The 26,445-nt window shown below is 34.1% G+C and overlaps 3 protein-coding genes and 1 non-coding gene across 4 annotated transcripts; all 4 read right to left on the reverse strand.

Moving 5' to 3' along the window:
• Nucleotides 1–1,755: 1,755 nt before the first annotated feature.
• Nucleotides 1,756–4,540, reverse strand: LOC132266379 (nudix hydrolase 17, mitochondrial-like). Its single transcript, XM_059767232.1, has 5 exons — nt 4,326–4,540; nt 3,205–3,319; nt 2,973–3,056; nt 2,397–2,525; nt 1,756–2,298 (listed from the first exon to the last, which is right to left on the reverse strand). The coding sequence occupies exons 1-5, from the start codon at nt 4,394–4,396 to the stop codon at nt 2,167–2,169; spliced, it is 531 nt and encodes a 176-aa protein (XP_059623215.1). The 5' UTR covers nt 4,397–4,540; the 3' UTR covers nt 1,756–2,166.
• Nucleotides 4,541–10,260: 5,720 nt separating this feature from the next.
• LOC132266380 (uncharacterized) lies at nt 10,261–19,209 on the reverse strand. Its single transcript, XM_059767233.1, has 12 exons — nt 18,809–19,209; nt 17,757–17,960; nt 17,220–17,365; nt 16,293–16,561; nt 14,918–15,006; nt 14,129–14,276; nt 13,611–14,050; nt 12,935–13,446; nt 12,799–12,859; nt 12,394–12,681; nt 11,609–11,870; nt 10,261–10,842 (listed from the first exon to the last, which is right to left on the reverse strand). The coding sequence occupies exons 1-12, from the start codon at nt 19,175–19,177 to the stop codon at nt 10,514–10,516; spliced, it is 3,117 nt and encodes a 1,038-aa protein (XP_059623216.1). The 5' UTR covers nt 19,178–19,209; the 3' UTR covers nt 10,261–10,513.
• Nucleotides 19,210–21,697: 2,488 nt separating this feature from the next.
• LOC132267478 (L10-interacting MYB domain-containing protein-like) lies at nt 21,698–24,840 on the reverse strand. The gene is made up of 3 exons (XM_059768640.1): nt 24,810–24,840; nt 22,620–22,950; nt 21,698–22,497 (listed from the first exon to the last, which is right to left on the reverse strand). The coding sequence occupies exons 2-3, from the start codon at nt 22,947–22,949 to the stop codon at nt 21,895–21,897; spliced, it is 933 nt and encodes a 310-aa protein (XP_059624623.1). The 5' UTR covers nt 22,950; nt 24,810–24,840; the 3' UTR covers nt 21,698–21,894.
• On the reverse strand, nt 24,466–24,517 carry LOC132268054 (small nucleolar RNA snoR111). The gene has a single exon (XR_009469195.1). It is a non-coding gene; the product is annotated as a small nucleolar RNA snoR111 (small nucleolar RNA).
• Nucleotides 24,841–26,445: the final 1,605 nt, after the last annotated feature.

Raw genomic sequence — 26,445 nt, forward strand, 5'->3', positions numbered from 1 at the left:
GGGGACAGTCAGGGGCTTGAGCTCTTTTTGCTATTTATTTATTTATTTATTTTTAGTGAATAAATTTTTATTTTTCATTAAGGCAATGTAAACTCATAGTGGAATTGATAAAGTATACTAGAAAATTGTTCTTAATGGTTGTGTCTGCGTTATGAAGTGGACCCAATTCTAACCCAATTCTTTTGAAGTTCATATTTACTAGGTTGTCACCTCGTCAGTGAGAACAGGAAGTTCGATTTTTTTAAAAGATAAAAGACAACTACAAATAACGTACAATGAAGTTATTGAAAATAATTATAAATTGTAATCGAAAGGATTCGAGACAGAATTTATATGGCCTATCAATTAAGACAAGAATGATAATGATAATGAATTTTTACCAAAATTTTGTCATCATCAGAAGCACCCATGATCATCATCTTAAAAGAAAATCCATTAAACAGCGATCCATGCTAGGACCTGATAGTCCTCTGTCTTTGAATGGAAAAATCTGTGTGAACAAGTGTGTAATGGTAGTTTGTTCTTGGACAGTTGGACTCAAATATGTCACAATCAGCCTTCCTTTATAACACCCAACAAAACATTGTCTTTTTGCCTTCTAACCTCATCCAGCCCACAACTCTGCAAACCACATGTACACACAGATATTTTGCCAATCCTGTTAGGATGGGTTCCGTGCACAACCACAAAATCCAACGTGGACCCGTGTTGGGGTTCTACACAGCTGGACTTCGTACTGCATATCAAAACGTTATCTTTTGCATCATGCACAAAAGATCCCTCCAAAGAGAAAGGGATCCTCAGCCGGGCTAAAAATCCTCACCTCCACCATGCATACAGGACCCTTCCAACAAGAGGGATCCTCATTCGAGCTCAAAACCCTCACCTCCCTGAAAGGGAGGGGGAGGTTATACAAGAAGGTATTCAAAGTGTCATGCATTAGTATACCCGGCCAACAAAAACACACTATTTTATTCAATTGATCTCACTTATTTTTGAAAATTACTCTCTTAATTATAATGACTTTGTCTAACTTGGCATGTCAATGACCTGGTATACCCAGCGCAATCAATATCTCCTCAGATTATACTAGTTAATCCTTGACTTGCAGCTGCAAATGCTCTCTCTCTCACACACACATACATATACTCAAAACTAATTATTGCCGTGTGAAGGGACCATCTCTCTCTCTCTCTCTCACACACACACACACACAAAAACACCCAAAACTCAAAACTAATTATTGCCATGTGAAGGGCACCATCACTCTCTCTCTCCACAGGACCCCGTCAAGGGAAGTTATACCACTTGGTCATTGACTTGCAGCTCCAAATACTTCTTTTAAATTACATAAAATAAAAGCAAAAGCGAATTCGACATCGAAAATATGAGAGCGTTAAAATTAAATCATAAATAATAAAAAATTAAACAAAAACGACACCTATTGAAAAAGAATGGCGTGACTTACCTCGTTCTCTCTCTCGTACCCACACCCAGACCCATACCCATACCAAAAACCAATTATTGCCACGTGCACCAACCTAGCTCTCTCCACACACAAACACCAAACTCCAATTATTGCCATGTGAACCAACATTGGGCACCACTTGATATACATCCCAACCATCCGACAACTCCACACTAGAAAGCTTAGCAGTGATTACAGTATTTATAATTTATTGGTTCGATCATCCCTTTTCAGTAATTATAAATCAGATGCTTATGGGAATGAAAAATCCATTGCCTGCTAACAAGTTTTTCACATTTTGGAACATGCCATGATCACAATTTTCATTAATGAAAAAACTTCTAAATCCGATACAAAGTGGTACATTTTTTTCCCTCCTACAGCATCCAATTTTCATGAGAAACTCCGATACGACGTTGTACATTGTTTTTCCGTCCAACAGCATCTAATTTTCATGCAACTTTCCGGTGGGATTACAAATGCCAAGAAAATTAAACGGAGACCAGAAATTGCTACTACCCCCAATCTTCCAAGTTCCTCAGAAGGTCGTGATAATGATGGTACTTAGCTTCTGGTCCAACAGCAATGCCACACTGTGTCGGTTGCTCTGATCCTACCCTAATAATTCCTCCAGCCTCTCTGAACCGTTGTTTTGTGGTCTTCAACAGTACAATATTTACAAGTCCGATTAGCTGGTCCTAGCATAGAGAACAAGGTCCAATTTCTTCATCTTCATGCCGCTGTGAAGATGTGATACGACGTACAAATACATCTAAGGCTTCCTTCATCCACCCATGCTGGCAAGCTTTTCTTGCTTCTGTCACGCTCAACTGCAAAACAAGTTCATATAATCAATAAACATTAGGTAATCCAAAATTTGGGAAATAGAAAAGGAAAATAACCAAAAGTGCCGAACATTTGTACATACCCATTTTCTTTGTCTAATGTCTTTCTCCGGCCAAATTTCTCGTTGCTCCTTAACAAGTAACTGAAACATGTAGCCTTCGTAAAAAACATCATTCCTTCTGCTTTTGAAATTCCATTTACCTAATTCACACTGCATAAATGTTCCAAATTATAAGATATTAGAATCCCATAAACCGTTCAAAAAAGTAAACTTCAACTAAATTGCAAGAACAAAAGAACAAAAATGAGATCAATTTGTCATCGCAGCAAATCATTTTCTTCCTTGAAATATCAAGTATTGTTCCGCTTGACAAGCACGAGGATGCATAACAACTACTCTATGAAAATTATCGTCAAACATCAAACGCAACACTAGCAAATGGCCTTTTCCTAATTATAATTATTTGATGTTTTAAACAAATATTGCATGAAAATTAATTGAAAGTTTTCATCTTTTGTCTAGCATGAGACTTAAGAGAAGGCCATCATTCTGTGTTTGTCTGTGCTTGAAGCTAGCAGCATCCGTCACATGGACTAAAAACCCTATTCAATTGAAATGAACATTTGTAATAGGAAAAAGATAAAGAGAAGAACGAACCTCAACAACGCCTGATACTCCGGCTTCCTCCATAGTCTCTCGTTGGGCCGCATCTATTATGGATTCATCAGTTTCCCAACCTCCCTGGTAATCAAATCGGTGGGATAAGTAGATTAGAGACAAATGAACTATAACATAGATTTAGAAACAAATATCACATGATTTAGCAAAACAAAATCGTAAATATTCTTAGTGATTGACTATCGGCATAAATTATTTCTAGACCAAGTACCTTGGGAAAAAGCATCCCTTTTGCTTTGTTCTGTGAACTAATGACAAGAACTTCTAATTCTTCCTCAACCACCGAGGATGACTTCTTGGTACCCTTATATCTATATGGAATGCATCTGCACAATTGTAAAGGTAACGGAAAAGAGTTATTCACAAAGATAATTATATTATATACACTCACATATACATAAATGAGTTAGTCAAAGTATTTCTCAAAATGAAATAATGACAAAATACAAATGGTGTAGAACTCCTGTACAAAGATATATTTAGAGAATGGCATCGTGCGGACATCCCCTGAAAATGAAATTTGTCCATTGCAAGTATTCCTCTCGGGTAAAAGTATATTCCGGTGGAATATGCAACAAGTTTGAAGTAATGAATGTTGCATTCTCGAAGTAACAGGGTAATAGCATTAAGGAAATTATTTAGAGTTTTTGACAACTCCGACTGTTTTATGTCGGCAGGGGCTGACGTCAGCCCCCACTCATATAAAATCAGTCAAAGTTGCCCGGTTTCAGACACTGTATCATCACTCCAACATTTAAGCACAAACATTGTACCGGAGAGGATCTGGGTCCACTACGAAATCATTATTTGTACCGGAGAGGATCCGGGAACCCTCTCTTTCTAGTTGCATATATGGCAAATCATTACTTGTACTGGAGAGGATCCCGGTACCCTCTATTTCTAGTTGTTGCATATATATATGAAATTATTATTTGTACTGTAGAGATCCGGCTACCTTCTAATTCTTCTCAGTTTCATACATTTTGAAATGATTCTCTTTTTCGTCCCATCATAAAAATCTTTCCATTTCCACTAAACATCCAAACACTCCCTAATTTGACATAGCCATCTAATTTCCAATTCTTGGATGGTGAAAAAGATATAAATTTTCCGCAAGTAAACGCATTTTATCAAATTAAACTCCATGTCAAAACCATAAATCACAAAGCAACTTTTCAGTTACACTTTTAAGTTCTTATTCTCAACTTCAACATAAAAACCAACAAATCTGAAAGAAACCCAAATTCCATAATGCGTTAGCATCTTCATATATATGTACATATGTATGTATAGGTGTATGTGTGTGTTTTTAGAGAGAGAAAGAGAACGAACCCAACGACTTGGCGACTGCCTTTGTTGTAACGCTGCAAATGTCTACCGGTGCGAGAAACCAAAGCCACCATATTTCTTCCTTTGAGATTGATTTTCTGTTGATTGAAAACAAAACAATCTACAGAGCAAAGGAATGGGAATTATTGGAATATGGAATCTCACAAACCCTAGAGTGAGAAAATGATGAGGAGGATGGGTTTGCTGTCTATTTCTGTCCACTGAATTTATGGATAACTGCTGCTATCAATCGACAAAAATGGGACCCCTTTTAATAACGCAACCTTTAGAGAGAGAAAACGACTTTCTAGAGTGAGAGAGGCCTCCTGCAGCTTGCGATGCGCGGATGCGCCTACTAACGTGTCGCTGACGCGTCTCGACTCTCGTTATTATTTTTAATAAATTACACCAATTAATTAAACATTCGCATTGGGTACAAAGATAGCCTACATTTTTTTTTGGTTCTCACTTTGTATGACTTATTAGATGATGATCGGAGCTTCGTACAGAGTTCAGTCACTATTTTTCTTTTTAAAACTATTATATTGGATCATATTTTATTTTAAGCCTATTTTGATTTTTTAAAAATAATTTTAAATGAATAATGTTGCGACTTTAATAAATAAGGTTCAACGTTTAACTTCTTTCCTTTAACATTTTGTGTACTTCTTGTTTTTTCTTTTAGTTCAAAGTGTACTTATTTTAAGGAAATGCGTAACAATTGTCATGAGACCGACCTTATTGTATTATATTACTATTTTTATTATATATTAAAAAAAAAATCATTAATTTGGTAGTTGTGTTAAGAGTTAAATTTAGACTAGAGTGAGGTCATGAATTGCGTGGGATAGGAAGTAGTTAAGCTCCTACATTTTAAAATCAGAGTCTTCTTATTATTAATCAGATTCCTATAAATAATGGTTCAATCATGGCTAATTAAACTGTTTTTTTTAAAATCTAACATTATTTTTTTTTCTCTTTCTAAGAATGTATGTTTCATAATGTTATGAAATATTCAAAAGAGAAATTATAATCATCATATCATGATCTTGTGAAAGATGTGACAACTATTTTGTCAATAATTGTAAGAGTCCTTGAATATATGTCAATATTACAAATGAGGGGTGATATCTAAATACAAGTTACAATAGAGTATTAATTAAAAAAATTCTCTCTTTCACGTCCCTTAGCTTATATTTATAGTCTCAGACTTTTACATGTGTCTCAAAATCCCCCGAGACTTTGCCTAGAGTAGCCATCATGGCCTTACAGGCTTTAATAGGGATATTTTGGTCTCCTGGCTCGATAATAGGTACCATTACATTAAATTCACATATTGACGGTAGCTCAGATTCATTAATGTGATTATGAGTGTTGCAGTTGAGACACGTGGACTCATCATTCATTCATTAATGTCGTTATGAGTTGGGTGATCTTTATTAGCAAGCGTGTGACATCATTGGTGATGCCAGATTTGAGCCCCGAATCGAGTGACGTGGGGTGTGCCACGTGGCTCAGTGAACTACATCCCCTACAGTCATGTCTCTATATTTTATTTTAATATTTTTTCTTACATTATTTCCTTCCCTTATTTTCTACTTGTATTTGCATGTAATAATTTGTATTTTCCAAAAAAGGTAAAAGAAAAAAATCCAAATTCGTAACTTAAATCCATAAATTGTATTAACCCTCTTCCACATGGATTATTTTCATTCAATTTAAATCTAGCTTTTCCAAAATGTAAAAGAAAGAAAGAAAAAATCCAAAAAATTTAACATAAACTCACAAATTTACCAAAAATGTAAACATAGGATTGTACGTAGACTTCATTGTTTGTTGTCAATAAAAAACAGAGGACAATAAGATTGACAGTTTGCAATGCTTGTGTTTAGTTAGGAATTCTGAAAGGAAGGAAATGAATCGACGAGTGCTTCTATGCTTTGTGATTAGTCGGATATGGACAAAAAGTTGTACTAATTTTTTGAGTTTTCAATTGTGTACGGAACCTTCTAATTAGAAAGTAGAGAGCTAGAGACTTACACGTCAATTTCACGTAAATTAAAGATTCGGATTTTTAATTACATTCATATTCATGCTAGAGACTTACACGAATTGACGTAAATTAAAGATACAAATTTTGATTTACATTCATATTCATGATGCAAGTCGCAACTCTTAATTTTGAATAAAGTGCGAGCCGATTCAAGAGATGTTTATTGCACGCGCCAAGCGAGGGAGTAGAAATGGGATGAGACAGTGTTTCCCACTTGCCTTCACTTTACTGGTTGATAGACAGCCACAAAAGTCTTTGCTGATGTGGACTCGAATGGCTGGATATAATTTCCACGTCACATCTATGATCACAAATGTCGATTGCCACTCATTCTTATCTTTTTATTTTAATTTTTTTTTTAAATTCTTTAAATTTTTTATTTAATTATATATTAAAACAAAAACAAAAATTCAGCTTATCACACATCTTTTCTTGGGGTCCATACTAACCCCATAAAGTATTTTGGTTTCTTGTCTTCTTGCTTTTATATGATACCAAAAAAGCATCTCTTGAAGGAAAAAAACAAAATATAATCAATTAGAGACATATGGTTGTTCTCTTTTAACCTTTCAAGGATCCACTAATGATAATATAATTTAATTACTTTTTTAAGAAATAATAATAGATATTAATAGAATATTCTTGATTGGATTTTTTTTTTTTTTTTTAATTGAGCATGATTTTAAGTTGAAGTTAAGTAAAACAGTAATAATTGTACTTGGGACTTCAACATCTCAATGGAATTATACAGTAAAATTCATATTCATTGTGAAACCATATCTACCGATTGAGATGCGACAAATAAGACAATTATTATTATCATTGATATAATTGTACTGAATATAAAATATGTGCTAGATGTTAATTGGGCGGTTTAAAAATCAAATCATCGCTAGTGATCGAGCATTGGACGATATTTATTGGTGTGAAATCCTTGATCTCCCATGACATGTCATATGATATTTTTTGAAATTTTAAAATGCGTGGTAGATGTCAATTGCGATTTTAGGGTCAAATCACCACCACAAAACCAGCATTGTACAGTAATTATTAGATTTTGTAGCCGACATTTACTTAGACATAGAATTAGTTACTAAGGTCAAAGCCATGAAACTTCAAACCATTTTACACTCAGAAAAAAAAAAAAAAAAAAGGCACACTGATATATTTTTGATTGGATTTTTTTTATTTATTTATTTATTAATTGAGCATGATTTTAAGTTGAAGTTAAATAAAGCAGTAGTAATGATACTTGCTGATACTTGCGACTTTAACATCTCAATCGAATTATACAGTGAAATTCATGTTCATTGTGAAATCTTATCTAACGATTGAGATGCGACAAATAAGACCATCATCATCATCACTGATATAATCGTACTGAGTATAAAATACGTGCTAGATGTTAATTGGACGGTTTAAGAATCAAATCATCGCCACTGATCAAGCATTGAACGATATTTATCAGGGTGAAATCTTTGATCTTCAACGACGTATCAAATGATATTTTTTAAAAATTTAAAATGCGTGTTAGATGTCAACTGCAATTTTAGGGTCAAATCACCACCACAAAACCAGCATTGTACAGTAATTATTAGATTATGTAGCCGACATTTACTTAGACATGGAATTAGTTACTAAGGTCAAAGCCATGAAATTTCAGAGCATTTTACACTCTCAGAAAAAAGGCACACTGATATATTTTTTATACTGTGTGCTAAATATATATACATACATACGTACAATGCTTCCAAATAATGTCAATCATGAATAATAGTCAACTAATACATCATAATACTGTATATCTTTCATGGCATGTACTAAATGAGAAGCACGTTGGTTCTATATATATGCCCTAATAGCTGATGTATCAAGAATTTCCAACAAATATATACGCGTATTTCTTATGGACTTGAATATTGACCATACTGAATTAGCCCCCCAAAAAACACATTTACATTTAAAATTTCTAGGGTTTGGTCACTTCCCAATTCTCACATAATTTTCAAACTCCCATTGAAATCATATTACACTGTTTGCCATTTCTTAACGTTATGTTAACATAGTAAAACGAAGTTTTATCTTTTAGGTATTGATACACCGTTCAACTGGTAAGATCTACATCATTTTGTTAAAATATACATAAAAATTTATAATTAACGACATTGCGATACTAAAAGAGAAAAAATATTTTCTGATTGTAAAAATGGTCGGCAATCAGATGCCGATATATATATATATATATTAATTATAGTATATTTCCACCCATTGACTTCACCACAAGCCTATCACCTTCGCCCACAAATTGAGAAAAGTTCCAAGTCTACTCTTTTTGTTTTGTTGTGTGCATTGAAGGCTGAGCCAGAGAGAGATCTAGAAGCAGAAGAGTTAGTCCATGAACGTTAAATTATTTCTAGAATATTAATTTTTGCTTCTCTCTCCTTGTCACGTGTAACGATCTCAATGGTGGGAATTATTCATAATTAATAGCAGTTGCGTGATTCACGATTGGTCGGTGAAAACATTTAATTTTTTAATCTGTTTTTCAAATCGAAGAAAGTGGAATATAGTTTTTTTTTAGTTCCCGTCCTTAACTTCACTGCTCTGACATGCAATTAATTATCTTAACTATACAAACCGAAATTGAAAGGCCCATTAAGCTTTATTTTATTTTTAGCTTTATGCAATATTCATGTTATAAATGCACTATAGTAAAAGAAAATGAGAGTGATTTTTGGCGGGAAAGCGCAGAAGAGAACGTGCGTGTCAGAAAAGAACGTGCGTGTCAGTTTGATAACTTTGATTGCACATTCTCCTTCAATAGTAAGTTGTTTAACGTAACATAAATCGTATGTAAGAGGAAGAAAAATATATAAATGTGTATTAAAATAAATGGCCGTTCGGTATTTTTTTTTATTTATTTTTTATATTTTTTATATTAATATTTAAATTTAGGTACATATCATATTTGGAACGACTGATATTAATTTAAAATAATTCATAATATATTAAATTTTTTGGTTCAAACTCTACTATCAAATTACTGATATTGTATGTGTAGAAACTAAAGTAAAATTTTAAAGACTTGCTTGGTTAACAGTTTTCGATTCTTAAAAAATTGTATAAAAAATTTTGATTTGTTCCGTTTTCTAAAAATTCGGTTATAAAAATATATGTTTTCAAATAATAGTCTTTTATAGTTTTTTGAAAACTATTCTCTATTTTCTGAATTTTTTAGAACTGTTTTCGAAATTACAAACAAAGCATGCCCAAAATTTCCTAAAACAAATTTTTGTTACCAAACATGATTCTAATTTCTTTCCAAAATACACCTACAACAAAATAGTTATTTTAATATTAACTAAAAACATAACGTATAAAATGCATTGCATGCCAAACAAGTCTAAAGGATATTTATGTCTTTTTATTTATCACCTTATATTTAACTATACATCTCAAATTAAATTCGAGATAGGTCATATTCCTTGTGGGGTCTCCCGTTTTTTTCAAAAAAAAACGCTATGCGTCCCAATTATAAGCGTGGTCCCTAGAAGGATTATAGTATTCAATTTGGTTCACATCAGTAACCTAACATCCCATGTGGGATGGAAATCATGACAGCAACCTCAAACATAAAAAATTTAGATATTTTTCATTATTTGTATGCTTTAAAATTTTATATTCAACACTCCCACCATCTCACAAAAGGCACCTTTTTTGGAAGCAATACAACTTCTCACTAGATTCGAATAATACAATACACAACTATTTTTGTTCTACTCGCCTTACTCAAGGTTACAAGAGTTCATGTTCTCTTCTCTCTTTTAAATTGGAAGACGAGAAGACGAGAGTTCAAGTTCCGATAAGAAAATTACAAATAACTAATAACCAAAATAAAACTTATGGTTTTGTGTATGTTATTTTTGCTTATGAGGAACTGAGGATAACTCATGCATAAGCAAGGTACAATAAAACGCTCCACATACAACTGTGTCATTATAGGATATATCTCTACAAAACCATTCAGCCTAACTGAACCAACGAACGATTATACAACAAATAGAACTGCTACCTACAGTCGCTACTATTGTGAATAGCAACCCTCAAAAACAAAGTCCTTCAATCATGTTAATCAAACTCACTCGATGGCCTGATCAGATTCATCGGAGTCCTCTTCAGATGTTACCTCGGACCCTTCTTCCTCTTCATCACTATCATCGATCCTGACGTCTCTATTGGCTGTCATTTTGGTAAGTGCAGCAGTCTTGCTTGCTCTCTGTGAGCGTATGCTCATCGTGCCAGGATTGGTAGGAACAACTGAAGTGGGTGAATTCTCGTCATCAGAGGAAGATTCATCTTGTCTTGCTCGTCTTCTTGCACGGGTTGGTCTGGTTGATCGTGGTGCTGGTGTTGGTGGCATTTCTGTGGACTCATTTGCGTCAAGGTTAAGGTTCAACTCCATTCTCCCTTCAAAATATAAAGACCATAATAAGCATTGTCACAATGACGAGGGAACAAATGATAAATAGAAAAGAATAACAAAATTAAAGTAAAAACACAGAGAATGAAAGACGGAAAATAATACAACTATAAAGAACCTTTTGCTGTCAATGAAAATGACCATCACCTATTACCACCTTTGGAACCAGGTAGCATACATAAAGAGTTTTCAGCAGCACTTTGCAGCACTTAATTCGTAACAAATAACAATTGGAAAGATGTTGCAAAATAAAATAGAAAACACGAGAAAGAAATCAAACACACACACACAAGAACACACAGATTTTACTCGGTTCACCCAAAATCAGGGTTACGTCCAAGAGTTGCAGGGATTTTCACTATGATGATCAAAAAACAGCAACGGATACAGAGAGTTCAGAATAAATAAATAGTTTCGTACTAAGGCAATATAACAAGTTGGATCCGCGGAATTGGGGCTTGGTGTACAGTACCTATCAGGCTCCACACTACACATCTAAAGATGCATATACTGAGACACCTAGAGGCACACCAACCTATTCCTCTAAAGTAAGTAAACGTATCACTGTATCAGCATTTTGGACAAAGAACTCCTAGTTTGTAGGTAGAAGTGATTAAAATTTTATAAAAATCTTAAATTCTTGCTACTCAGGGCTGTTTGGAAACTAGTTTATATTGTCTTGGTTTTGGCAGAGTAAATTTGCTAGATTGATTCAAATATGCACATGAAATAGGGGGCAGGAAAGAAGTCTACCTAAAATAAGATTAGCCTGATCCAGTGACAATTCCTCGTCTGGATTTCCATCTGCTGCTCTAAGACGTACAGCCATCTGCTTCAACTCTTTTACAATATCTTTCTCTGCCAATACAGATTCTGCCACACGATTCAAAAGCTTCCTCATTAACTTTATTGCCTCTTGTTCTGACGATCGGAACTGAAGCAAGACAAGTATTCTACATAGTGCCACAATGTATGATTTCTCGGCAGGTTTCTTCTTCACAGGGAAGCTTGCCACCTTGGAAACACCCAAACCACAAATTAGCAACTCAGAGAAATCAATAAACATACAACATTTACATTGAAGATCAGAGATATCATGGTACCCAAAAACCAACACTTCACCCATTGTTGATGTACCAGGTTTGGATATAGTATTTTATACGCAATCAAGATTCAAACACTAAAGATAAACTGAAAAAGATAGTAAACGAAGAGAACTTCGTTCAGGTTTTCCCTTCCACCTGCCTATCAGTTTTACTACAATGATTTTCAATTAGTACATAGAACCTGGGGGAACTAGTTTACAAGCAGGAACTTCATCCTAGTAGAATAGAAAACCTAAGAGTAACAGACCCGAATTCAGCCTATCAACAACCTTAATCAAACTTTATATGCATAACTAGAATAATGATTAACAGTTTCAGAACATAACAGCGAATAATTGCATAAATATAGATAGATTTTAACTTTTCCTAACTATTCAGGATCCTTTACTAATAATATACCACTTGAATTTCAAAGTTCTGAACAATTGATACCTCTGCACCTATACGTAAAGCAAGACCTTCCTCTCCATTCTCGAAGTCATTTGAAGGATGCACTGAACCTTCAATGATTTCTGCTGGTGATTCCTTGCCACCATTTTCATCCAATGTTTCAGTATCCTTTGCATATAAAGGAGCCTGCATCATCTGCAACATGAATCGAGATGCCTGAATAGCACGCTTACGCATATTAGACACCACTAGCGAAGCTCCCCCAGCATTCCCATTAATGCCCGGCCACATTGAACGCATGACTGTGATGAAGGACTTGGATAAACACTTCTGCTTTTAGAGAAGAAAAAAGCAATTAACACACTAGAAAGGCCAAAAACCATGTATAAATAACTTGCAAACATAGTTACATATATAACAACACGTCTTGGAATCTGCGTCACTTGCCTTGTGATTAACTGAGAGGGATGGATAATGCTCAAAGAACACAGAGAGGCCTTGTTTCAACCTAGTAAAATAAGAGAATTAATTGGCTTTCTATACAAGGAAACTAATAATTAGACCAAGGCACGGAGCAACCCACCTCTCCAGTTCTTTAGTTTGATCACTAAAATAAAGATTGACAAGCTTGGCTAAGAGTAAAGGATGTGAAGAAGCAGGTATGCTTGGATAGTTCTCACTTAAAAGAAGAATCTTTGCAAATCCCTCCCCAAGAACAGCTTGAACTGACTCATTCTCATCAGCATCTGTAGTGCTCCAATCAGATCTGTCAAGTCCAGCATATAACAAATCAAGTAATTCAATATCCAAATCCTCATTTGTACTGCACAAATTAACAGGACTGAACACCATCACATGGTCGCGAAGTTGTGACGAGAGATCCTTTCCCATGGATTTGTCAACTTCCTGAGGACCATGCCACATTCCAAGATCAAACAATGCCTTACAAGCCAAGACGCTAACTGGAGAGGGTCCCTTGACAAATGAAAGCCTCAACTGTTTTACTAGTTCCTCAGTTGGTTTCCTCTCTAACAAACCAAAAAGACCAAGACACCTGGTAGCAACCCTCTGAACATCCAAGTGAACGTGTCTTGTCTGCATTTCATGGTCCATGTCAATAGTAAATACTTCCAAAATAAATAGGCAGACAAGAGAAAGCAATAGTTATATAACTGAACAAGAATAACTAGATTATAGAATAAAGGGAAAATAAAACAAAAGAAATTGTTCAGAAAGAAAACTTTTGAACAGATACATACCCCTGGAAGCAATAAAGACTGCAGTATTTCAGCAGGTTCAATGGCCTTTCCTTGCATCCAACGGAATGAATTTATGTTTTCCAAGAGGAGGCCAGTCACTGCAAGGCAGTGCATCCACTGCAAGAAGTCTGCTGTTCTTTCCCTGCAAGGCCGAGCAAGCTCCTCTACAACCCCTACAGCAACTTCTTCAAATTCACCAGAAGCAGCATGAACCTTCCTTGCCAACCCCGACACTGCAGAAGCCCAATCTCTGTCTCCACCAAGATTGATGCCATCTCCTATGATAACCTGGTTGCCATTGTCATCCATTTCAATGTCAATAGGCCTGTGCAGTAACTCCTTCACAAATGCGCTAGCAACCTTCCAATTTGTGGCATCAGAAAAATCAAGCATTGCACCAAGCAGTAGTAGTTGTCGTGATGCAAAACGGTAATTTGGTCCTATAACAATCAGGTGGCATTAGAATATATACCTATATAAATAACAACAGATCACGTTGACTATCGCATTTCACCCACCAGCAACAAGATGAGCTCTAACCAATTCTACATAGTCAGAAATAGTCAAGGGAAGAACTCTCTCCAGAAGATCATTGCTGTCTGAAGCTTCTGCTGCATATACTGCTGCTTCAGTGCCCATTGTTGCAGCAGCATCAGAACCTTTTGCCTGTTTGATCATTTTTGAAGATTCAAATAGATGGCATGTGTTTGATTTGGCAGATATGCAACTTCAAGCCAAATTGTCACCTCAATTGGATAAACACAAAAGGTCAAAAAAAAACAACTCAGGTATATTAAAATATGGCATTTTGTTAAATAATTGTTTGCCTCCGATTACATCTTTTTTAAAACAAGCAAAGATAAATGCAAGGAATAGTGTCCTATTAACTCCAATGAAGGTAGGAACAGTAATCTTTTAAATTTTGCAAATGTTTGCTTAAACTATACCTCTATAAACTTTTGAAACATATTCATCTTCTATATATAAATTCAGTCCAAAGAATCCTTGCACAAGTTTGTAGGGGAATGCTTTTAAAAAGAAAATTTAGAAGAATAATTATCATCACCAGTTTAGATGCAAATAGTTAAGACATTAAGCAAGAACCCTTGAGAATAGGGTGGAATATGGCTCAAGAAAATAAAAGTATGCTAGATCACAACGTAGTGTTTCAGGAAGATGTTATCTCTATCCAAAATATAAATAGGTAGTTCAGTTTGATAGAAATTAAAACAAAGAATTCTTGTGTTTCAGTTTGATACATATAGACTTATACAGAATGTAAGAAAAGACAAGCTTTAACAGCTTACTTGTGCTTCTGTCTGCAAGTGCTCACATACAGTCCTCCAATAAAGGGCAACTTCTGCTTCCATTAGTTGGATGCTTGAGTTGCAGTGCCCTACCATATTTGGAAAATCAATAAACTTCAAGCCAGCAAGGTACTCCTTTGGTGTTTAGATGGGAACCAATGAGACAGGTTTAAACATAAGCCTAAATAGTAACATAGACTTGAGTGATTCAACATTATATGACAATGATATTAAGCCAGATGTAAACAACATAAGGCATTTTAGACTGTTATTACAAGATGTTGAAAGTTTTTTCATCAAAATGGATATCAATAGTATATTATTTAACATTTACACTTCCAACCTTGTGCCACTTTTCATTATGAAAAATCTGAACCAGAAAATCTTTTAAAATTTTCCAGACAATAGCAGCAACATTAAGAGAGAGGGAGAGAGGGAGAGAGAGAGAACAGAAGAAGAAATAAATGATTACTTCTGACTGATGAAATCTTTGAAATCCTAATAGTCAGTAACTCTATTCATAACTACTTAACGACATCCGGCTGTGAATTTGCTTCGTGATCAGAGTTCAAGTAGTACGGGATAGATTGAAAACAGGCGGACAACTTTTGAAGTCAAAAGAAGGAAGCAACTCCATCAACTGAGACTCTTATAGTAGAGGGCACGCTCACACGATCACTACAGAGAAGGAAAGAATGGATCTTTGGAAATGAACAAAGGGAAGGACGACCAGATGAGGCCATCTTGGACTAAACTCAACCTATCGATCTCCCCACGAGAATTTGCTTTTCTTTTTCTTCTATCCATATTTCAACTCTTCCTTGATGACTTCGGCCAAATGATCGACCACCTAATTCTGCTAGATAATAGGATGACAGCCGTGGCAAAACTGCTTCACGGTAGCAACTTTTGGAGCTACTTTATCGGCAATCTCTTTGTCTGTAGAGATTGACTCTGCTCCCCTTTCGAATCATGTTTTAGGGCAATTAGTCCTAGACTTCCACACCCATGCAGTGGGAGGATGCAGAAGAGATAGATGCTCAGATGCTTGATCCTTATTTCAGAACCATGATCATGAAGAAAAAAAAAACAAGGAAAACCTTGAAATATAAAAGTTAGCAAGTACCAACATATCAGCAGAACAACCAATGTTAGATCTGTTCAATCTAGAAGATCAAGTAAACATAATTCAGTAAAAACTAATACCAAAATTAATAATTTAAAACACAAGTCTTTGTTTTTTATTTGAAATGACATAAGATTAAACCTGTAAGATTGTCAGACCATGTTAAGTACATCAAATGGTATTAGTTAATTTGGCCCAATCTCAAATTAGCTCCCACAGTAAGGAAAATTAACTATAAGCCATACCTACCTTCAGTTCCATAGCTGGTTAAGTCTAAAAATTGCCTGATGCTTTGACCATCTTGCACTTTCACCAAACCAGCTTTTAAAAGAGCTACCATTACAGACTCCCCAACCAATTCATAGGTTTCAACATCAAGATATTTGAGAAGCGCTATTGGGTCGCCATTGCAATGCTTCACAAGCCACTCATCTTTCATTAATTTCAGACACTGCTTTGTCACAGCTGCCGAACGATCAGCAAGTCCTCTCTGGAGAATAATTGTCCGGAGCTTGATACTACCATAACAATAATGCAACAAAGACATGTAAGATCAATGATGAAACAAAGGGAAATATATTTAAAGTTACAAAGACTACGGATAAGTTAAAATCTTGCTCCTTGGCCATATTAAGAATCAGTACAAGACTGATTCCCTTCATTAGAAGAGTTATTGTTGGGAAATCCATTTAGATGCACAATTTGGCTTTTACATTCCAAATAAATCTAGTGTCCAATGCATAGTTGAATTTAAAACAATAGAAAGCTATGGAAGCACCCAAATCAGATCATCCCTTCCAAAGAGAAAACCCACTCTGACCAAGCATTATAGATAGAATCATAGAACAAGAACTTGGGAAAACTACGACACCATTTACCAAAGAGAACTACAATGCAATCATCTTCTTCCCTCAGCAACATTGTTGCACGGCCAAAATTCTAACTTAGTTTTCAAAACCAAAGAGAAGCAGAAATTATGTTCAAATCATTGATTTGCATAATTTCCGTACTTTGTACATAGCTCTCTTGAGAGGTGTATGATTTAGGAAAAAGAAAAAGAAACGGTGCATTACAGAAAACTCAAAATTGCCCCACAAATTGATTAAAATCTTAGTAGTAAAAAAGGGAAAGAGAGAAAAGCTAAACAGCAGATGTTAGAATAAGACAGTAATTCACCTGAGGCTCTGGAGGGGAAATTTACTAGCCAGAACACAATATGCTGCTTTGCGTACGGACTCACTCACATCCAGTGTGCAATTGACAATTGCCATTGAGGTTGCATTTGAAGGAGGCAAAGCAAGTATTATTGTCCTACGAACCTCCTGCATACATGCCACAATCAGGAATTCAAGCAACAGTTTTAAACCTATGCTCATAAAATTATACTCCGTAGAATAGTTGAAATATATTAAAGATGCCTATTCAATTTTTGGCATCCTACATTTTGTGAAATTGAAATGTAAAATTTTATCGATTTGTAGACTATAACATTATGATCTTTGCTACATACATTAAAGGACAAGTAAAAACCTTAAGAAAATAATTCAGGAGTTTATATTTTCCAGAAAATAGTAAAATGACTTGTTAGAACAATGAAACTATACCTCACTCGTCCAAGATTATAGAACAAACATACGTATCTTAAGATTATATAATTTATATCATATTCCAAGGGATATAAAAAATGCAGAAACTGATTGATCGAAAGCTCACAGCATTCTGTTCTAAAGGCAGTTCCTGAAGGAATAAGTCAAGGATGTCATCATTCTCCGAATCATTTGCAAAGCGTGAAAGAGCTCTAACTGCGAAAGTACGGATTACAGGGACCTTATCACCCACCCGCAACTTCATGCATTCTATCACATCATCCCACAGATCATTGCTCACTTCTGCGTCATCCGGCAATCGCATTATGATCTAGAAGAGTAAAGAATTCAACAAATTATACGAAGAATGAGAACCAAATGATCATTTATAAAAGTTGAAAAAATTAGTTAATTTACTAGCTGTTTAGAATGCATTGGTCATACAAAGAAATTAAAAGACAGACAAAACACTTTATATATTATAACCCACTCATTCAAGGTAAAAAATTATAGGAGAAACCCACGTCAACAATTGTGATTATGATAAAAATAGTACCTTTTTGGTTTTGAAGATAATTAGCAGAACGGGGGAAGTAAAAAAAAAAAAAAAAAATTTGACTTCTCATCTTTGGATTTTTTTTTTTAAGAAAACAGAAATACACTTCTTCTTTTATTTATTTATTTTTTTTATGGGTGAAAACAAATATACTTAACTCATCCAAGTCAGAGTGAATTTGGACCCAATATTATGTCATATACAAAAGAAAAGAGAAATCTAACACTTAAAAATATCTAATTCACACCATTTTCTTCACATGATAATATATATACACACACCAACACACTCAACTAGCTGAGAATCAATCGACCAATCAAAGCCTAACTTCGCAGTTATATGACAATACCAATTTCTGAACAGCATATAATAGAATACAGACGACAAAGCTCTCAAAAACACCGTTTGATTTCTTAGAACAAAATGGTATGAGAAAATGAGACAAAAACTTAAAGTTTGGATTCTTAGAAACTCCAATTTTAAAGTTCCGGTGCCAACTACCAAGACAAAAACAAAATTACAACAGCATTTACTATAAGACTTGAAACTTGATTTCCCTTGATTTTCCTTTACTTAATTTTTCTCGGCAACCAAACAGAGATCATCTACTAATAAATTAGTACCTCGGAGATTATCTGAACGGCCCGAAACCTGGCGGTTTTGTTGGCAGCGGTAGCCGCGACGATGAGGAACCGCAAGAACTCCTCCAAAAAAGCATCTCTGACGGATTCATTGTTCGCGTCGCGAGTGCCGGCGAAGATAGCTACAAAACGGACGATACGTTCGGCGGAGGCATTTCGGCGTTGGAAATTGAAAAGAGGAATTAGGGATTTGGAGAATGCGGAGAAGAATCGGTCAGACGAGGATGATCGGAGATTCAAGAGATCTTTGAGCTTCCGTACGTGAGTTGCATACGACACTCGAGTTTCATCTAAAACCCTAGCGATCTTTTGCATCAATCGCTTCTCTTCGTCTTCTGTTCCAATCGCCATTATCAGAGTTATCAAAATCTCTCTCTCTCTCTCTCTCTCTCTCTATATATATATATATATTAAAATTTAAAATCGCAACTCTTCTCCTTCTGCTCTCTCTCTCTCTCTCTAAAACGCTCTCTCTATCCTTTCAGATGAATCTGATCTGCAACCTCTGAAATGCTTTTGAATTCAAGCGGGATAACAATTCCGAACTAAAACAATGCTTTTGAATTCGTGACAAATGGGTCGAATCTTTGTGAATGGTTCAGATATCTCTAAACGGGTAAAAACATGTAAATTGGGGGTTAGACAATCCGCAGCAGCCTTTCCTGAATTTTGCTTTTTAAAATTAGCCACGTCAGCTTTTTTGAAGAGTTAGTAGGCAATTTTTGTTCTACAAATTTTGATTGTTCTCCAAATTTTTGCGTTGATGCAGCCTTTCTGAATTTTCGCTCTATACAAATATTATTATTATTATTATTATATATATATTTTAATCAACAAATATATTTATAACGGTTATATTTTTCATCTTATATAAAAACAACGCATCATCACTGCATCCATCTAAAATCAATACATTATATTATGAAATAAAATAACAAAAAAGAAAAGAACAATGCAATATCCATGATCTCGGATAAAAAACAATTACAAATAACTGAAAGAATACAATATAAAAGTTTAGATTAAGTAAATAAGTAGGCTATGACAACATTTGTTGCATAGATTCCAATATCCCCCTTTGTCACATACGAACCCATTCTTGCCCTTCTGGTGTTGGCATGGATTCAGCATCTATTAATATCATCTCCTTCTCTTTTTTTACTAATTTATTTTGAATCTCCAGTTGTTTAGTCTTTTCTTTCTCTACTTTTCTTGCCTCTCACATCATTTTCGCATTCGCAAGATTATATGAGTCCGTCTCAATACGGAATTTAAGATCATAAAAATTGTTTAAGAATGAACTCCGCACCGAATTCGAACTCGAACCTTTATTTCGGCGTTGTTTAGTCGCTTTTCTTCCGGGTGGTCGTTCAAATGGATGACATTCCTCAACATCGGGTGAATCATTTTCAGCAATGTTTTGTGAAGATTCAACCGAAGTTGAAGTTGGTGGCGTAACTGCATGACTACATGTAGTAGATGACACTCTTCTCTTCTGCTGTTGTTTTGGGTTGTTATTGTGAAACTTCTCGATTCTAGAACCGCGGGTGATCAAGTCCGAGCACAGAATACAAGGGATATCAAACAATTAATATTTAAACAAGCATTGGAATACAAGATGAATTAAAAATAAATAGATAAGTTGAAAAGAAAACTAAATAATAATTAAAAATCCCATACTAAAGTTCTTCAATCCTCTGATACCAGTAATTAATTAAAACCACAACTCGGGAATCCATATTGTGGACCCTTAATAATATCTTAACTAAAATAACTGAACTGAAATAAAACTAATAATTAAATCATGAAGAAGAGTCCTACGTAGAGTTGGAAGAGTGAATGACTGTCTCTGCTTGGCACAAACAATCTCTAAGACTGGAACTGACGAATACCTGAAAAATAATGGTGGGTCAGGCCCACAAACAAGTTTTAATCTACTACATCCCAAACAGAAACCCGATACACGTACACATCCTAATTAATTCAACAATAACTAAATAGTCCATACGTAGATATATACACACTAAAGGAACCTCACTAGACTATAGAGTTGTCTTAACCTGAATAGTAGGTAACATACAAAACGCACATATAGTGGGCATGAGTACCTGGACCTACCAGGGTACACAACTACACTATATCTAGTTGTACATCCCTGGCAATATACGCACCCTAACCAATGATTCTGACACTCAAGCTCATATCATGGCGTATAATTATATATATATAATCCGTCATATCCAACCATCAAAGTAAATTATCCAAATATTATTTTAATAATATGTCATCCAACTATTCCGTTGACCTGACACGAATAAGTAGGACTTAACACTATGGTTAATCCGTTCCCTTATCCAAAAATAGGTAGGACTTAGGCCATGCTTGGATTGCATTTCATAGAACAGTTCTCAAGAACAATTCGTGAGAACAATTTTCAAAGAACGGTTTTTAGTTTTTTCAGATTTCAAGCCTGCTTGGTTAAGAGAATTTACAAAACAATTTCCGAAAAAAAAAAACTCATAAAACTACTTGGTTGTATGAGTTTTTGAAAATAGTTTTCTGAACTAAGAAAATAAATAAAAATATTATTGTACCTCATTTTTTTATTTCTTTAATTTATGATATTAACTATTCATGTAAATAAGTGTTGGAGCTAAATTCATTTTAGCTGGTATTCTTAACTTAATAACAATTACACAAATGCATATATCAAGTTTAATTACAATCCTCTTTCTACATAACTCCAAAATGGAGGTTCTGTTTGGTGCTTGTATTTTGTTTCCCCTTCATGGGACTCCATGTATATTCTTCCTAAATTTAAATACAATAAAAGAGTTACATGAAATATTATAAATTAAACATAATAAAAGGTACACCAAAACAAAGTTTTCATAACATAAAACATAATAAATTGTTCCCCACACGAATATAACACAAAGTCACATGCATAGGAAAAATAAAAAATAAAATATGGCATAAGGAAATTGTTCAATAACATATAAAACCAAATATGTGTTTCAAGTCATATGCAACCAAAAACTAAACCCTGCATTCAGTAACCACCCAAGTCAGTCCAAGCTCTTCAACCAAGCAAACTTCCTGGAAATACTCATCTTAATGAACAATTCTCTGTAGTGCAATTCCTTGAACTTTTCAGTTGCCTTCAAATATGTGTCATCATCTATCTCATCAAGACCCTCAAGGCATTCAATACAATTACTTAGAGAGTATCCGTCTAGGCTAGTTGCCTTTTGAGTATGTTTCATTTTCTTATACGTCTCCGCCTTAGCTAATGAAGCTTCAGTCCTTGCTTTGGAAGCTTCAATCCTTGCTTTGGAAGCTTCAACAATACAAGCAAGAGTATCACTAATGGAATCTTTTTTACTCACCTTTTTTGCACGACAATTAGAGGATGTGGATTTATGACGATGAGGGTTATTGTCTTCAACTAGAATATTATCTGAATCATCTTGACCTTCAACAGTTGAACTAACATGGACACCTATATTCATAAATTGATCCTCCTGCTCTCGTTCTTTGTCTGTATTAGGTGGATCTTGAGTGGATGCATAGTGAAGTTGCCCAGTAGTAGTCGACGTATTACAAAGAACTCCCAAAAGTTTGTAATTTTCACAACCTTTTTTGCGAAAACATTTAGCATTGGGATGAGCCTGAAAATATATATATATATATATATATATATATATATATATATATATAAAATTGTTAGGAATAACCATGTTTAAAAATTAAACTAACTATTGTAAAATAATTAATTAAATATATATTTTACCCGCAAATATGTTTGCCAAGTTTCTTCATCAACAGTCACAGTGTTTGTTTCTGCATCCCAACCAAACCCAGTTGTCTCGTTTAGAAGAGTTGAAAACTTACGATGCTTTGTACGTAATCGATTAAATTTTGCCTTTAGTTGTTTCACATTATAAGCGTGATTAGTCTTGTTTTTGAACTCCTCCGCAATCTTTTTCCAACACTTGGAAGTAAATATCCCAGATGGCATGTTCCCCTTGTTAACCTCTTCAACCATTATATCAACAAAACATTTCTCTAATTGTGTAAACCACAGAGCTGACTCCTCAACATCAGCAATTTGAGATGCCATCCTTTATTTGTGCATTAAGCAAAGAATTACAAGCAATAAAATGAATTACAAGCCAAGAATTAGGTAGTGATATCAACTTAGAGAAATAAATAGACCAGGTTAACAGTGATATCAACATATGTTTCCGGCAAGGATTGAACACTAAATCAATTTGAAACAAATTTCTCCATAGTCCTCTAGTCACTTGTTCTTCTTCTTTTCTTTTTTCTTTTTTGGTCTCCCCTTTTATTTTTGGTAATTCTTTTAACGAAATGCGGATTTATAAGGTATGGAACCCATAGAAAATAAATACAAGAAAAGGTTTTGGAATTTTCTGCAAGGCTGGCCATCCTAGTCAAGCCAGCCACAGTGTACAACATTATCCATAATATGGTAGAAAAACCAATATATATTCCTTTTCTTAAGCTTCTTGTTCTGTTATTATTTGAAAATTTAATTGAAGATCAATAATAGAAAATTTTGACATTGTGATTGACGACAACTCCAACATAATCACAATAATTGATTAAATTGTTGAGATAATAAATAATCAATTAGGAACATCTTCACAATAATTGATCTAATTGAAGATCAATGATACAATATTTTGACATTGTGATTGCCGACACCCCCAACATACATCATCACAATAATTGATCTAATTGTTGATCATGTGATTCATTGCAGGACAAATAATATTAACCTGAAATGTATTGCCATTTATACTACAGTCCAGCTAATCCTTTTCCATTTTCATTTGTTGAGCCTATAAAAAGTGGGCATGCCCTGTCTATCTTGTACTTTTGTATTTTTCCTGTAATTGAAACTAACCCATTCGAAAAAGAAAAAAAAAATAAAAAAAAATAAAATACATGCACTACAATATTCATATAAAACCATAGAATACATTCTTAAATTGAAAAGTACAGAACAGAATAAAACTAGTTTGTTATATCCAAACAGAAAATTATATAAACTGACTTCCTATTATAATCCACACAGAGTGGCTTGGTTCAAGCACTCTTCCTGAAATTCAAAAACATATAAAATAACTTTTACTGCTTCAATAATTATTTTCATTTGATTAGGTCACTATATGGTGCGTTTAGATTAGTCTTGGTGGTCAAAATTTGTTTTATGGAATCTTTGTCATAGTAGAAGTAGTAGCACTACAACAAGTTATGTATATGTTTTTTTGATTTCTCTCCTTTAGTTGAATTAAAGTTGATGAGAGAACGTGATGCTCTGCTAATTTTTGTTTTCGACTTTAAGGGTTGAGTGTAAAGGAATTCTTTGTGAGATTCCTAGTTTCATCTTCTTCTTTCCCTTTCACCTTTAATTTAATACTTGAAACAATGATATATTAGCTGATCTTTCAAAAAAGAAAAGAAAAGAAAAGAAGTATATGCGGTTTAATATTTCTGGCAACTATTTATTTTAGTCCCAGCCATTAAACTTTCTATACCAAGCAATTTGTAGCCCCTTTTGATTAACAAGCCATACAACTTTTCTTTCTACCTTTTTCTTTCCTTAACCTGAGCAACAATTGAATCGTCAATCTGATTATATGACGACTGAAACGATATCTCGCAAAGGGGAGCACATATATATGTGTGTGTGTGTGTGTGTGTGTGTGGACTAATTTATACATACACATATCAAATCCCTAAATTGCAAACCAAATCCCTAAACTGAAAACTCCAAATCCCTAAACTGAAAATCAAATACACAGCTAAACTTACACAACCAACAAAATACATAATCAAATCTTCATACCATACTCATCCAACCAACCAAATCTATAACCAAATCCACAAAGAAAACAAAATCCATAACCAAAAAAAAATTGCTACAGAAAAAAGGAGTGTGATTTGTGTTTACCTCAACAAAATATGAGCAAGAGTTGGATCTAAAGGAGTGCGTGCAACGATCTTGTAGAGAGAAGCGGTGGAGAGGAGAGAGAAGCCGTAGAGAGGAGAGAGAAGCGGAGAAGCTATAGAGAGGAGAGAGAAGAGAGGTGTTGCAGAGTCCATTTTGGTAGAGGCGTAAAAGGTGTTATGTCCGAGTGCCGCTTCCCCTTTTTTTTTTTAAGTGCACAGTATTCTCCGCATTGTTCTCCCTATTTTCAGAAACTCCAAAAACAGCAAAAAAGTGTTCTATAAAAACTGATACTATGAGTTCTCAGTTTTTAAAAAACTGTTATGTGAAAATAGATACAAGTAGAACAAAAAGGCAGTTTTCAAATTTTGGTGACTCTCAAAACAGAAAACTGTTTTGAGAGTTCTGATCCAAGCAGGGTCTTAACTTTTAAGTTAATCCGTCCCTAATATGCCCCAATCCCATAATGGTGCATTAATCCACATCATAACCAAAGAGAAGTTTCCAATCCAAAGATAATGTAAATAATATTTACATATAAACATTATATTAATCATATAAACATTCTTTGCATTTACTTGAGCAAAAATATCAATTCTCAACTAAATTGTACATCTCCATATGTTGATTACATTAATTTAAATCTATGCAATAGATTAAAATAATTTAATCCAGTAATATCTAATTAATTTATTCTTTTAAAATTAATTAAATTCCATCCTTAGCATGTAAACTTATATCATGCATACCAATTTAAATTGAATAAATATTTAATTCAAATCCATTAATCAAAACTAACAAATATTAATTTAATATTCTAACATTAAATAGATTACTATTAAAAATATTTAATGCAAAAACTATTTAATCAAAACAAAATAAATTAATCATAATTCCAATCATTATATCCATAATGGTACCAATCATTATATCATGGCATTATATAACAATCTGTTTTTTTTTTTTTTTTAAAGGAATTGTCAATGACTTCCTCGATCGGCGTGCCCAATTCATTAGAAACCAATTCCAAACACAGTTTTACGAATTGCTAAAATTAGATTCATGCCACTTTCTAGCTTGCCTCGTTCAGCGTGCGTAGCTTGTAAAAAAAACACTAATTTGACCTTACTCATGTGCATACAAACTGATGCATAGGAAAATAAAATAAATCAAATTAAAACCAAATTTAATTCATATTAACACAAGTCATGTAAAAGAATAAAATAAAATAAATTAAAATTAAGGCCACCAACAGTGTAGGCAAAAAAATTAAAACCCATTCTTAAAACCCATAAACTAAAATTTCAAAATAAATCTATGTAATTAGATCCAATTAATTTATTTAAAGAACCTAGAATTAATCTAGCATGCACAGAGTATGAATCAAAGGAGAAGAGAAGAATTAAAACTTGCCTTTAGGGATTTGATAAAAGCCCTAACCTCATTCTTCCTTTTTCTCTTCCTTCCTCTTCTTTCTTTCTCTCTCTAAACTATAGTACGTGATATATTTTCTAACCTCTTTCATAACTCTATAGTTATATATTTATAGGCAACTAAAATAACCCTAATCCTTTTTCCATTCCAAGACAAACTAAAATAAAATAAAAATAAAATAAAATAAAATTTAAATACTAAAAAG

The sequence above is a fragment of the Cornus florida genome, unplaced genomic scaffold (genome assembly GCF_030987335.1).
Source record: "Cornus florida cultivar Cherokee Brave unplaced genomic scaffold, ASM3098733v1 CherokeeBrave_3.0.0_Hap2_Chr07, whole genome shotgun sequence".
Classification (NCBI taxonomy): domain Eukaryota; kingdom Viridiplantae; phylum Streptophyta; class Magnoliopsida; order Cornales; family Cornaceae; genus Cornus; species Cornus florida.